Source organism: Scleropages formosus, chromosome 3 (assembly GCF_900964775.1).
Source record: "Scleropages formosus chromosome 3, fSclFor1.1, whole genome shotgun sequence".
Classification (NCBI taxonomy): domain Eukaryota; kingdom Metazoa; phylum Chordata; class Actinopteri; order Osteoglossiformes; family Osteoglossidae; genus Scleropages; species Scleropages formosus.
In genome coordinates, this window is record NC_041808.1 from 35,887,259 (window position 1) to 35,900,655 (window position 13,397).

The 13,397-nt window shown below is 46.1% G+C and overlaps 1 protein-coding gene across 2 annotated transcripts in view; it reads right to left on the bottom strand.

Annotated features, from left to right (window-relative positions):
- The window catches only part of LOC108922541 (protein sidekick-1-like), a 376,626-nt gene that overhangs the window by 75,273 nt on the left and 287,956 nt on the right, over nt 1-13,397 (bottom strand). For both annotated transcript variants that reach the window (XM_018732731.2, XM_029250679.1), the window contains 3 exons: nt 11,779-11,926; nt 5,631-5,771; nt 4,053-4,234 (listed from right to left, as the gene is read on the bottom strand). In XM_018732731.2, coding sequence (XP_018588247.2) covers nt 4,053-4,234; nt 5,631-5,771; nt 11,779-11,926 — 471 coding nt within the window. The remainder of the gene's footprint in view (nt 1-4,052; nt 4,235-5,630; nt 5,772-11,778; nt 11,927-13,397) is intronic.

The window sequence follows — 13,397 nt, forward strand, 5'->3', positions numbered from 1 at the left end:
AGTGCGGTTCAAAACCCCCTTATGATGACCGTTAAATCGAGGTTCTTGTTTACCCCGCCAGACATGGGGTCACCGGGGCCCCACCCTGGAGCCAGGCCTGGGGGGGGAGCTCGCAAGCGAGCGTCTGGTGGCCAGGTCTATGCCCATGAGGTCTGGCCGGGCTCAGCCCGAAGCCAAGACGTGGAGCTGCTCTTCGGTGGGCTCACCACCTGCTGGAGAGGCTGTAAGGAGCCGGTGCGTTGTGATTTGGGCGGTGGTCAGGGCCGAGTGCCCAGCCGACCCAAACCTCGGGCGCCAACTCTGGCTTTTGGGACTTGGAATGTCACCTCACTGGCGGGGAAGGAGCCTGAGCTAGTGCAGGAGGTTGAGAGATACCGTCTAGATATAGTCGGGCTCACTTCCACTCACAGCTTGGGTTCTGGAACCACTCTTCTCGACCAAGGGTGGACTCTCCACTATTCTGGCGTTGCCCAGGGTGAGAGGCGGCGGGCGGGTGTGGGCTTATTAATAGCCCCCCAGTTCAGCCGCCATGTGTTGGAGTCTACCCCAACGAATGAGAGGGTCGTCTCCCTGCGCCTTCGGGTCAGGGAACGGTCTCTCACTGTCGTTTGTGCTTATGCACCTAGCGGCAGTGCAGAGTACCCGGCCTTTTTAGAGTCCCTGGGGGGCGTGCTGGAAAGCGCTCCCCCTGGGGACTCTGTCGTTCTACTGGGGGACTTTAACGCCCACGTGGGCAGCGACAGTGACACCTGGAGGTGCGTGATTGGGACCCGGCCTCCCTGATCTGAACCCGAGCGGTGAGTTGTTATTGGATTTCTGTGCTAGTCACGGTTTGTCCATAACAAACACCATGTTCATGCATAAGGGTGTACATCAGTGCACTTGGCACCAGGACACCCTAGGTCGGAGGTCGATGATCGACTTTGTAGTCGTTTCTTCTGATCTACGGCCATATGTCTTGGACACTCGGGTGAAGAGAGGGGCTGAGCTGTCAACTGATCACCACCTGGTGGTGAGTTGGATTCGATGGCGGGGGAAAAAGTTGGACAGACCTGGCAGGCCCAAACGCATAGTGAGGGTCTGTTGGGAACATTTGGCGGAGGCCCCTGTCAGAGAGGTCTTCAACTCCCACCTCCGACAGAGCTTCAACCAGGTCCCGAGGGAGACTGGGGACATTGAGTCCGAATGAACTATGTTCCACATCTCCATTGTTGGGGCGGCAGTTCGGAGCTGCGGCCATAGAGTCTCCGGTGCCTGTCGGTCGCGGCAGCAGTCCCCGAATACGGTGGTGGACACCGGAAGTAAGGGATGTCGTCAAGCTGAAGAAGGAGTTCTATTGGGCCTGGCTGGCTCATGGGACTCCTGAAGCAGCTGACGGGTACCGGCGGGCCAGACGGAACGCGGCTCTGGCAGTCGCTGGGCCAAAAACTCGGGCCTGGGAGGAGTTCGGTGAGGCCATGGAGGAAGACTTTCGGTCGGCCTCAAAGAGATTCTGGCAAACCGTCTGGCAACTCAGAAGGGGGAAGCAGTGTTCCGCCAACACTGTTTACAGTGGAAGTGGTGTGCTGCTGACCTCAACTGAGGATGTCCTCGGGTGGTGGAAGGAGTACTTTGAGGATCTCCTCAATCCCTCCGACACGCCTTCCGTAGAGGAACCTGAGGCTGGGGACTCAGAGGGGGACTCATCCATTACCCTGGCTGAAGTTGCTGAGGTAGTCAAAAAACTCCTCGATGGCAAGGCTCCGGGGGTGGATGAGATCCGCCCCGAGTTTCTCAAGTCTCTGGATGTCATGGGGCTGTCTTGGCTGACACGTCTCTGCAGCATCGCATGGAGCTCGGGAACGGTGCCTCTGGACTGGCAGACCGGGGTGGTGGTCCCTCTTTTTAAGAAGAGGGACCGGAGATTGTGTTCCAACTATAGGGGGATCACACTCCTTAGCCTCCCTGGGAAAGTCTATGCCGGGGTACTGGAGAGGAGAATCCAACCGATAGTCGAACCTCGGATTCAGGAGGAGCAATGCGGTTTTCGCCCTCGCTGTGGAACACTGGACCAGCTCTATACCCTCACTAGGGTGTTGGAGGGTTCATGGGAGTTTGCCCAAACAGTCCACATGTGTTTTGTGGACCTGGAGAAGGCATTCGACCGTGTCCCTTGTGGCATCCTGTGGGAGGTACTTTGGGATTATGGGGTTCAGGGCTCATTGCTACGGGCTGTTCGTTCACTGTATGACCGGAGCAGGAGCTTGGTTCGCATTGCTGGCAGTAAGTCAGACCTGTTCCCAGTGCATCTTGGACTCCGCCAGGGCTGCCCTTTGTCACCGATTCTGTTCATTATCTTCATGGACAGAATTTCTAGGCGCAGCCAGGGAACGGAGGGTGTCTGTTTTGGTGGCCTCAGGATCTCGTCTCTGCTTTTTGCGGACGATGTGGTCCTGTTGGCTTCATCGAATCAAGACTTACAGCGTGCACTGGAGAGGCTTGCAGCCCAGTGCAAAGCGGCGGGGATGAGAATCAGCACCTCCAAATCCAAGGCCATGGTTCTCAGTCGGAAAAAGGTGGATTGCCCCCTCCGGGTTAGAGGGGAGTTGCTCCCCCAAGTGGAGGAGTTTAAGTATCTCGGGGTCTTGTTCACGAGTGAGGGAAAAATGGAGTGGCAGGTTGATGGACGGATCGGTGTGGCGTCCGCAGTAATGCGATCATTGTACCGGTCTGTTGTGGTGAAGAAGGAGCTGAGTCGTAAGGCGAAGCTCTCAATTTACCAGTCTATCTACGTTCCTACCTTCACCTATGGTCATGAACTTTGGATCATGACCGAAAGAATGAGATCGCGGATACAAGCGGCGGAAATGAGTTTCCTCTGCGGAGTGGCTGGGTGCACCCTTAGGGATAGGGTGAGGAGCTCAGTCACAAGTGAGGTGAGGTGTTCCGGGCATGTCCCACTGGGAGGAGGCCTCGGGGCAGACCCAGGACACGTTGGAGAGACTACATCTCCCAGCTGGCCTGGGAACGCCTTGGGGTTCCCCCAGAGGAGCTGGAGGAGGTGTGCGGGGAGAGGGAAGTCTGGGGGGCTCTGCTTGGACTACTGCCCCCGCGACCCGGTCTCGGATAAGCGGAGGAAGATGGATGGATGTATGGATGGATGTACTTTTGCTGAGATGTACGTCGTTTTGGACAAAAGCATCTGCTAAATGAATAAATGTAAATGTAACATGGCATTTTCTGCCCTCTACTGCTTCTACCACTACTTAGAATGGCAGCAACACAAATTTACATTAAATATATTTCACATCATTTATCACAGTCTTGCAGTGAGCCTGGCAACATGACAAACTGAGTGCAGGCGAGTTTTATATATCACCATGAACCTCAGAAAACCATCCCTGGAACACAATATCTAAAAAGTCTATACTGAAAGCGTTGTGTCCCAATTCAAAGGTCTTAACGTAATATATGCAGGGAAACGTCTCTGCTGTGACCTGAGAAGTCAGCAGCAGTGGCAGACAAAAGTACCAAGATTAAAGTATTTAATTAAGTATTTTAAAAACAATGGTGACCAAGGGGTAAAGAAGATTCAAAAAGACTGCTCACAGGCACCAATATGAAATGAGAGCAGTGCATGCTCCTCACTCCATATTATCTCAAATAAAAATCACCAAAACAGGCCATCAGCAGTGATGTCACTCAAAAATCATCGCAAATTTCTTAAGGGGCTACCACAAATGGAGCGCTTTATGACGAGTAAACCCAAGCAGCTGAAAAAGCATGAATTGAAGTTGATGTTGAAACGACTCTAGCAATAATTTGCACCAAAACATGTAAAAAAGAAAATGGCTGAATTATTTATTTTGACTGCATTAGCATCAAAATTAGGCACTTTCATTTTGCTCAGCTCAACAGCTAGTTCTTTCTGGAGGTGGGGCCCACCTTAGGGGGCCCATCCTATTGTCCCCACCTTGACACAAGAGGAGCAGTCAGAACAGCAGCTGCTTTACCCACCTTCAACTAGGAGACCCTTGACCTTGACACAGCAACAATGCAACCAATGAACTCACCTCCTTGCAATGTATACTCCGTCACAGGCCGGCTGAACACACCGAGGCCCGCACTCGTGTAGGCTGCCACCTGGATTTCATACTGCGTCCAGATGATGAGCTCTTTAATCAGGCAGTAGTTGATCTCAGGGCTTGTGATGTTCTGCAGCTGGTACTCCCCAGGGAGACCAGCAAGGCGATATCTAAAATGACATGTTAAAAAAGGAAAAGAATATTACTGATTGACAATGCAGAGCAAAGCAATACATTTCCTCAACAATGGGCAGAAGTGACTACCATTTCAAAAAGAAGTATCCAAGTATCTTCATTCCAGGTATCATTGAGCATTTCTGATGGTGGTAATGGGCAGGTATGTCTATTTGTATATTATGCTACTTCAATCCTAATGGAGGATTACAGATGCATTGTAACATACATTATAGCATGATATCTTAATATTTAAGTTTACAATGCTGGATTCATTAGAGGAAGAAATGCATATAGCATTTAAAACTGGAAAAACTCTTACAGATGGGTGCAAAAATTGAAAAATTAAAATTAAAATCGTCATTACCTTGCCTTATTATTTAAAACAATCTATGGAAAATTTTGAAGTTGGAATAGACTTTTTGCCACTTAAAGGACTGACTTCACCTTTTCTCTCACGCTCAACCCTGTTCATTAGGCACCAACATTATTATGTCCATGACAAACTCTTGAAACCTTATTCACCTTTATCATGCTCAGGAAGACTGACTGCAACCCACTCCCTCTCTCTTGCTGCCCTCAACCATTCCCTGTAGATTTGTGAGAGACACCCTATACCTGTACTCCTTAACACCTGCTGGATTCACCCATTACACCAGTTTCTGGAATAACATGTGGAACCCTGGAGCACATTGTGAGGACTTCTGTGCTTCATTTTGGCTCACTTGGTGGTGTTGGAGAACGGGCTGTTGTTTCTTACTGGTAGGCTGTGGGAGTAGACCACCGCCACAGCTGGGTTCCTCAATTTACCCAACACCTGCAGCTCAAGTGTTCTCTAACATGAGGACAAATCAGGTTATCCAAATAACCTGCAGGCTGATGGGCTGGAGGATCAAGCAACCCAATACTGCATGATTGCCAGGCTCTTACTGTTCAGGATGTGTTTGTTAGTGACTAACAACAGCAATGGCCAGCTACTAAAGATGTGAACATATGTTTATTTTTTTTTTAATTTGTAGAAAAACAAGCACAGAAACATTTTTAATGCTGAAATCAGAAACATAAAGTTTATAAAAAAATCCATGGATCTGCTCACCCATACCTCTTCTCTTAAAATATCAAGAGTGACTCATCTTGTATGTTCTTCATGTTTACTTCCTGTATTTAGGTTCCATCCTTTCATAGTCAACATAAAAAAGCACTAGAAGCAGTCTGCCCACAAGCATTTTAGCCAGTCACAGACATATAGTTTGTTGAAGCCATTACAGTACTGTTTTTCTCAAGGGTACAACAGAAAGGATGCTGCAAGGTACTGAATCAGCAATCCTTAGGTCTCAAATCATACAGGTCATATGTGTTGAATGTATGTGGGTGAAGTCTTGCTTGGCCTACCGAAGGACATAGCCCCTTAGTACTCCATTGAGCTCGGGTTCAGGTGGCGGTTGCCACTGGACCATGATGGACTGGTTGGTCCTCCCACTGGCCACAATGTTCTTGGGAGGGGCACTAGGAGCTTCCTCACGCAGCATCAGCCTGTTAGGGAACACCATCATGAGATCAGTTCCAAATCAAATGGTCACCCTTCACCACAGAAGTGTTCTGCATGTCTCAGGCTAAACAAACTGTGCTGATAAATTAAATCAAAATTCTCAACATGAGGGGGTGGAAGTAAGTGCAGACAAAAGGTGGGCAGTTCTTCATGCAATTTTTAGATCTAAACAGCTGTCTCTCTAAATCTCTGATCGCTTGTTATGCCTCCCTGGAAGTTTTCCTCTTGAATAATGCCTTCAATATCAAAGAGCATGCTGCAGTACACAGGAGGCGCTCTGTAAATCTGCCTAATCACGGCCATATGGGTGAGCTGCTCCAGTCTGCTGCTCCTCTTGGATGGCCTCTTCTTCCAAGGATATTTACGAAGAAAAGTGCATCTGCTGTAAAGAATCATGCTTTTCCCGTATGCAATAGGAGCACAGCGGTCCATTCATTCTACACACATGCCACAGCTCATGTGTCAGATCATCTGTATCCACACTAAAGGGACCTTCAAGTTTCAACTTAATCTGAGCAGACGATACATCATGCTCACACTATAGACAGTGCTGTTCATAATCATCGGGGTGCAATGATGCTGACACAATAACAAGTCCGGTTTCTGCTCCAGTTTGTGCTGCATTCTGTTAGGTCGAAAGTTTAGGGAGCAGGAGTGTGAAAGAAAAGAGACCCGGTAAGGCTGTAAGACAGACACCACTGCTCCCTCTACCCATCTTCAAAACATGAGTTTATTAAAGCTGATGAAAGATGAGGGGGTTTGAGCGTAGGTGAAAGCTGCAGCCCCTCTCTGTGCAGGGAGCTTGCATGCACAGTTGGCTAGCAGCACTAGAGGAAACCCCCTGCAGGGAATCTGGGGCCAGACACTGATGCCTAATGACTAACGGGGAGACAAGCACCCTAGATACAGGATGCATCTTAACATTCTACCTCTGCTGCAAACTGTGATTCCAAACAGAATTCACAGTCAGACTTTTTTCAGATTTAACAAAATAATAAAGTCATCTGCAGCCTATCTCTACAGGATTTGGAGTTCAGTAAATGGCATTTTTTTTCCATCCGAGCACACTAAAATGAATAAAGAAGTAACCTTTCACACATTGTGTGATATTTCACAAAAGAACTGCAGAACATTAAGGCTACAGCACCATGAGCTGACAGTCCTAAAAAAAGACTTTTTCCCCCACTTGAACTGACATACTGAAATGTGGATACAGCAAATGGCATGATGGTTGAGAAAAAGTAGGATTATATACTATACTGGCTCCTCATGTCACAGACATTGAAGTCACAGACTTTAGAAGATAGAGACACTTTTACTATTTATTTATCACTAATTACAGTTTTTTCACTAATAATAAAATTAAAATGTTTAAGAACAAAAGTGACCTGTACCCCCTGTCTGTCCCCATCTTACAAACTGTCTAGGTGACGGGCGGACTGGAGACAGACAGGTAAGTAGTGGACCCAGCTGCAAGTTAGTTTTATTCTTTGGCAAGGTTTGAAGGGCAGGACACGATCAAGGTCAGGGACAGGCGAAGGTCTTTCAGGCGCGAACGTCATAATCCAGGCAAGGTGATACTCAGTGGTCGAGGAAAACAGGTGAGGGTCAGCAACAGGAACAAAGGACCAAAGTAGGACGCGAAGAACAAGACGAAGATGCTGAGACTGCAAAACCACGAGGGCGTTTGCAAGAATCTGTGTTGTGACGCAGTCACGGAACTCCTTTTATCCAGGGTTTCCTCAGTTAGTTGTAGGTGTTACCACTCTGCTTGTTCCCGGGGGCATGACACAAACATTCCAGATAGAAATTTTTAAGATGAAGACATTATATCAACATTTGTTTTCAAAACTTGGTTCTTTTGTTGAGTAGACATCACCTGCATTTCTCCAAACAGACAATACCTGCTAGAAAAACAGATCAAAAAGGAATAGGACTGAAAGACCAGATTGATTCACAGTGGATTATATAAGATTAAAAACACTGCGTATGTTTATGGTCAACAATTGGCATTGAATAGTGTGTGGAGACAATGCATTTTCATTTTCAGTCATTTTAATATAGCTCAAAGACAATAAAAATATTAAAAGTCTTACAGTGCATTTTTTATTTATTATGGGTATATCAGAGACCTTTACAAAAACTACCCAGTGCGCATGTCCATTAATGTTTTTTGACTGTACAGATAAATTCAAAGTGACAGTCACTGACAGTGTCCACACTTACGTAATGAACCTATCGCATCCTCGTCGGCAGGTAAGTTAGTATTTAAAGACAAATTCTTTTAATACATTCTTACAACGCTATCCTAAATTAAACTACAACTTAATCTGCCCAAATTTTTCATTGTCCTATGACACCTGATGAGTTGGAAGAACATGGCACTTCACACATAGATACAGCACAATGAATTGGAGGATAGGGAGAGCACATTTTGTTCATCAATTTTAAACAGCGGTCATGGTGGTGTCGAGCCTTTCCTGGACTGGATGCAATCACAAAAACACTGATTAACTCACGTATACACTCAATAAGGACATTTTAGAAACACCAATTCATCTGAAAAGCATGTCTTTGGGCTGAAAGAGGAGTACTCAGAGGAAAGCTATGTGAATATAACTATAGAATATGAAAACTCCCCACAGACTGAGCCAGATGCCAACCTACTGTCAGAAACCATAATACCAGATATTTGAGACACTTGCTGCACCACTGTGCTGCCCATGAAGAACTGGATAGAAGAAAATAAAAATAAAAGCAAGATAAATGATGAGAGTGAAAATAAGATACAAAAAAAGGCCCATTCATGCAAATATGTCATGTATGAGCAATTCTGAATATGTGAGTTTTAAGCCTGGATTTAAAGGTGTTCAAAGCAGTGCTGATAATTTGGACTTAATTTTTTCCCAGTATGTAAAAGATAAGACATATTTAAAGAGTTTTTGGTGAAAAGGACAGAACTTTCATGTCTCAGAAATGCATTATTTATTTTTCCTTGCATTATTTATTTTTCAGGGGGGGCACGGTGGCGCGGTGGCGCAGTGGGTTGGGCCGCTGTCCTACTCTCCGGTGGGTCTGGGGTTCGAGTCCTGCTTGGGGTGCCTTGTGGCGGACTGGCGTCCCGTCCTGGGTGTGTCCCCCTCCCCCTCTGGCCTTACGCCCTGTGTTGCCGGGTAGGCTCCGTGACCCCGTGAGGGACAAGCGGTCCTGAAAGTGTGTGTGTATTTATTTTTCCTATTTAAATTAATAGTAATTGCAAGTAAGTAACTAGAACCATAGTACACGTAGATTTTTTAAAAATGAATTACATTCAATAAGCGAGGGAAGCCTATATTATTACGATTTCATTGACTGTGATGCGAGGAGGGTGTGGTGGGCTTGGCTAGGTCCTGCTCTCTGGTGGGTCTGGGGTTCGAGTCCTGCTTGGGGTGCCTTGCGGCCTTTTTCCAGAAAAGATCAATCTTGGTTTCATCTGACCACAACACCTTTTCCCACTTCCTAACTGAGCTCCTTTCATGTACTGTGGCAAACTCCAGATGTACTTTTTATGGATATTCTTCAGCAGTGCCTTCTTTCTTGCAACTCTCTGAAATGGGCTAGATCTCAGTAAAAATTGTGATTGGGAGAATATTTGCATGTGTTTCTTCAAATCCAGAAAATGGTGCTAACTTTTGAATAGGATGCTTGGATACTTTTTCAAGGCACTATGCATGCAAATTGGGGGGGATGGTGGTGCAGCAGGCTTGAGTGGGGCCCACTCTCTGGTGGGTCTGGGGTTCAAGTCCTGCTTGGGGTGCCCTGTGATGGACTGACATCCTGTCCTGGGCATGTCCCCCCCAAGCCCTGTGCCATCAGGCTAGGCTCCAGTTCACTGTGACCCTGCTTCAGACAAGCAGTTTCAGACAGTGTGTGGGTACATACAAATACTTGGGATGTGAATTCTGCTTCAACATGTGGACAAGCTAAGACTTAAAGATCACACACACACACACACACACACACACACACACACACACACACACACACACACACACACACTTTCAGAACCACTTGTACCATACAGGGTCACAGGGAACCAGAGCCTACTCAGCAACACAGGGCAGAAAGCCAGAGGGGGAGGGGACACACCCAGGACGGGATGCCAGTCCATCGCAAGGCACCCCAAGCAGGACTCGAACCCCAGACCCACCGGAGAGCAGGACTGTGGTCCAACCCACTGCGCCACTGCACCCCCAACTTAAAGATCAATCTTAAGAATTTGTTTTCACCTTTAAAGAAAGATTTTGCAAATACAGTGCTCACACTTAAAAAGAATCAAGAGTGAGAAAGCACAGAAATTATCAAGGCCACATATTTAACCATATTCAGCACCCATTTCATGAGGTGGCGCAGTGGGTTTAGCTGGGCCTTGCTCTCTTGCAGGTCTGGGGTTCAAGCCCTGCTTAGGGTGCCTTGTGAAGGACTGGTGTCCTGTCCTGGGTGTTTCCCCTCCAGCCTTACATCCTGTGTTGCCAGGTTAGGCTCTGGCTTGCTGTGACCCCTGCTCGGGACAAATGGTTTCAGACTGTGTGTGTGTATACCACCCATCTCTTCTCCAACATTGACTGAAAACAAACGACAGCTAAATTGCTCATTTCATACTGTTCTTACACAGCGAGACTCTACTGGGAAGTGAGTAATTTTCAACCATGTATGCCCTTAATTATTTCTGCCAGACTTGACACGTCCATCTCATACAGCAGTAATGAGAACTGCTTTGAAAAAATATATTAAAAAATTACACTTTAAATGTTTTATACATATGCATAGAAAAGTTAAGTATTAATTGGGTGCATGCAAGAGTTAAGTAGTAAAGGGTTCAAATTTTAATAAGCCCATCAATATTGGATTTCCCAGATTAAATTAGGTTATGAGAATAAATTGTATATATTAATTGTAAATACATTGCTTTCTGTGGCCAGACTGGAAATGAAAAAAGCAAAGTTCTGAAATCTTGAGTTTCCATCAAAGCATGTCAGAGGCCTTTCTATGCCACAACTGACTGATGCATGGCTCGTTGCAGTCTGATTAGCCTGTGTCACCTGAATATCAGAAGTGGACAATACTGTCAGAGGGGTAGAATGCCATAGGAACAAACTTGAGTTTTTTCCCTTTGTGAACCCGTGGAATTGTATTCCCTTTTGTAAGGCGCTGGGGATGCTGGTTGCCCTGAGGGTGTTTGTTGACCACTGGGTCTCCTTTGTCTTCAGGCTTCCACTTTGAAGGGGTGCTTTTCCCCATTTCTAAACATGCAAACCTCATACACACCATTCCTGAGGGAAAATGTACTGTTTGCATAGAGCTGAAAGTACAAGACTCCAAAAGACCAGAAAGCGATCAGGTGAGAGATCAGGTGCAGTGCAAGAAAAAGTCACTGCAGTTATTGTACATTCACTGAAGAGGTTCCTTCCATCCAAACACATTATCTGTTGTTTTGGCAAAAAAAAAAATTGTCAAATATAAATAAGGCATTTCTGAACAAATGGATCCAACACGTTTGAGGAAGAGAAAGATAATGCCATGATTCCCTTGGGGAGAGCAATTCTGCTACTATGAACTTTTTTCTTAAAGAACAACACAGAGATCTCTAGCATAAATGAAAGATTTGACACCCAGATTTGTAAATTTCGGGAAGGAAGATATGGTTCAGAAGGCTCGACAGAAAAGAGTGAAACTCTGTAGTTACTGTTCATAGACACACCCTGTGGAACAGCAACATTTCTACAGCAGACTACAGTCTAATGTAATCCCACTGAGCGGTAGCAACTTACACCAAACAGGAGGATGATCAATAATAACTATAATCTATGCCATATCTAATCTGGTGGAAAATAGGCATTTTGTGTACTTGAACCAACTTCAATATGCATCTTTGAGAAAGAACTGGATCTGCTGCAACACAAAGTGCTGAATCGGGTGTGGAGGTATCAGACTTCAAAACAAGGCTGGTACCTGTTGGTCTCGCTGCTGTACTGCCCCTTCCCCACTTGGTTGACAGCGCACACCCTGAACTGGTAGGTACGCGCGGGAGTCAGCCCTTTCACTGTGATTTCTGTCACCGCAGGATCAACCTCCGGGAGGTAAGTCTTCCACGGGGAGTCTGGAGTCAAGTTAGGGGAGAAACAAACAGCTTAGTTCCTAAAGAGGCAAAATCACAAAAACACCCTTAGAAAAACACGTAGTCACTAGCTGGTATGTGTTTGTATGGATTGCACAATATGTTCAAAGGTGCCTAGAAGATCTACGCACACATCAATATAATGCGTGTTCCGCTCATGCAGAGAGATCTGAATCAGAGTGTGAATGTGTTGTGCAACACTCCAGTTTAACTCTTGCATTACTGTGCTCTTTAGTAAGCATGCTCCCTTTCCTAGAAAATACATGGCAAGAGAGCAAGAAAGAATAGTGCACATTTCAGCACAAATGAAAAAAAGTATGCTTTTCAGTAGACAAACAAATAACTTTGACGTTAATGGATTTCAGATGTACGACTTGGCTTGCTCTGAATGTATTTGCTGTCTAGATGACTTAATCAGTCTTTGTTTCACTGCTAATGCATTCCCCCAAAAGCAAGACAGAAAGACAACCAGGGTATTGTTAATACTTAATGACCAATTCATGAAAATGTGACTCATACAAAAGTGTACGCACTTGAGCACGGCTCCGTGAACAAAGAATATCAGATGGGAATTTCCTTTCTGATAGCAGGAGACCACATAAGCCTTAAAATAAATAAATAAATAAATAAATAAAATGTAATGTAATGTAAAATAATCGGTCAAAAAATTGAATATTGTGTCACTATGGTGTCCACCACAGATGTGAGGCTGTTTGTCTAAACTGAAAGTTCGAGTAAGGTTGGTAACCGTCATGTCCACACCCGCACCACAATCAGCAGCACCTGGCTCCGATTAAGCTCCTGATGGTAATCGGAACACTCAGCTTTATAAGACACTCCTCAGCACCTTCTCAGTCACGGAATCTCATTGAGACAACCATCCCCTCTGCGCTAACAGCACTCATGACATTCCATGTCCTGTTCCCCTTCATCCTTGTATCCTGTTCTTTGTTCCCTGGCTCCTGACCATTCGCCTCACCTCCCGACATCGTCCATGGATCTTCGCTTTCACCCTGACCACCGATCAACCGACCATCCACCTGTCCCCGACAACGAGAAAAAGTCCTCTTGGCCCTAAATGAACGATCCTGCACTTGGATCCAGCCTTCCCTGTTTCCTCTGCTCCGCCTGACAGTAACAGTGGCTAAATCCTTCAGTATGAAGTGTTGATGTTTTTTTGCACCCCTGAATTGTTAGCACAGCCAACTGAGCCCAGTGCCTTCATTCGCATGTCGGGAATGTGGAGGATTCTGAGGGCATACTCAGGATAGGCAACACCTTGTTTAAAAGACCTAGCAGGACAAACCACACTGGGGCATATATGTGGTTTGCACCCCCCTGATGAGGCACCCAGTTGTACTCATAAGCCACTTAATATGGCACAGCACGGAACCTTGTTTTGCAGCCTATTAATATTTGTGCCCTGGGGGCATGGCTGTATCCACAAACCACT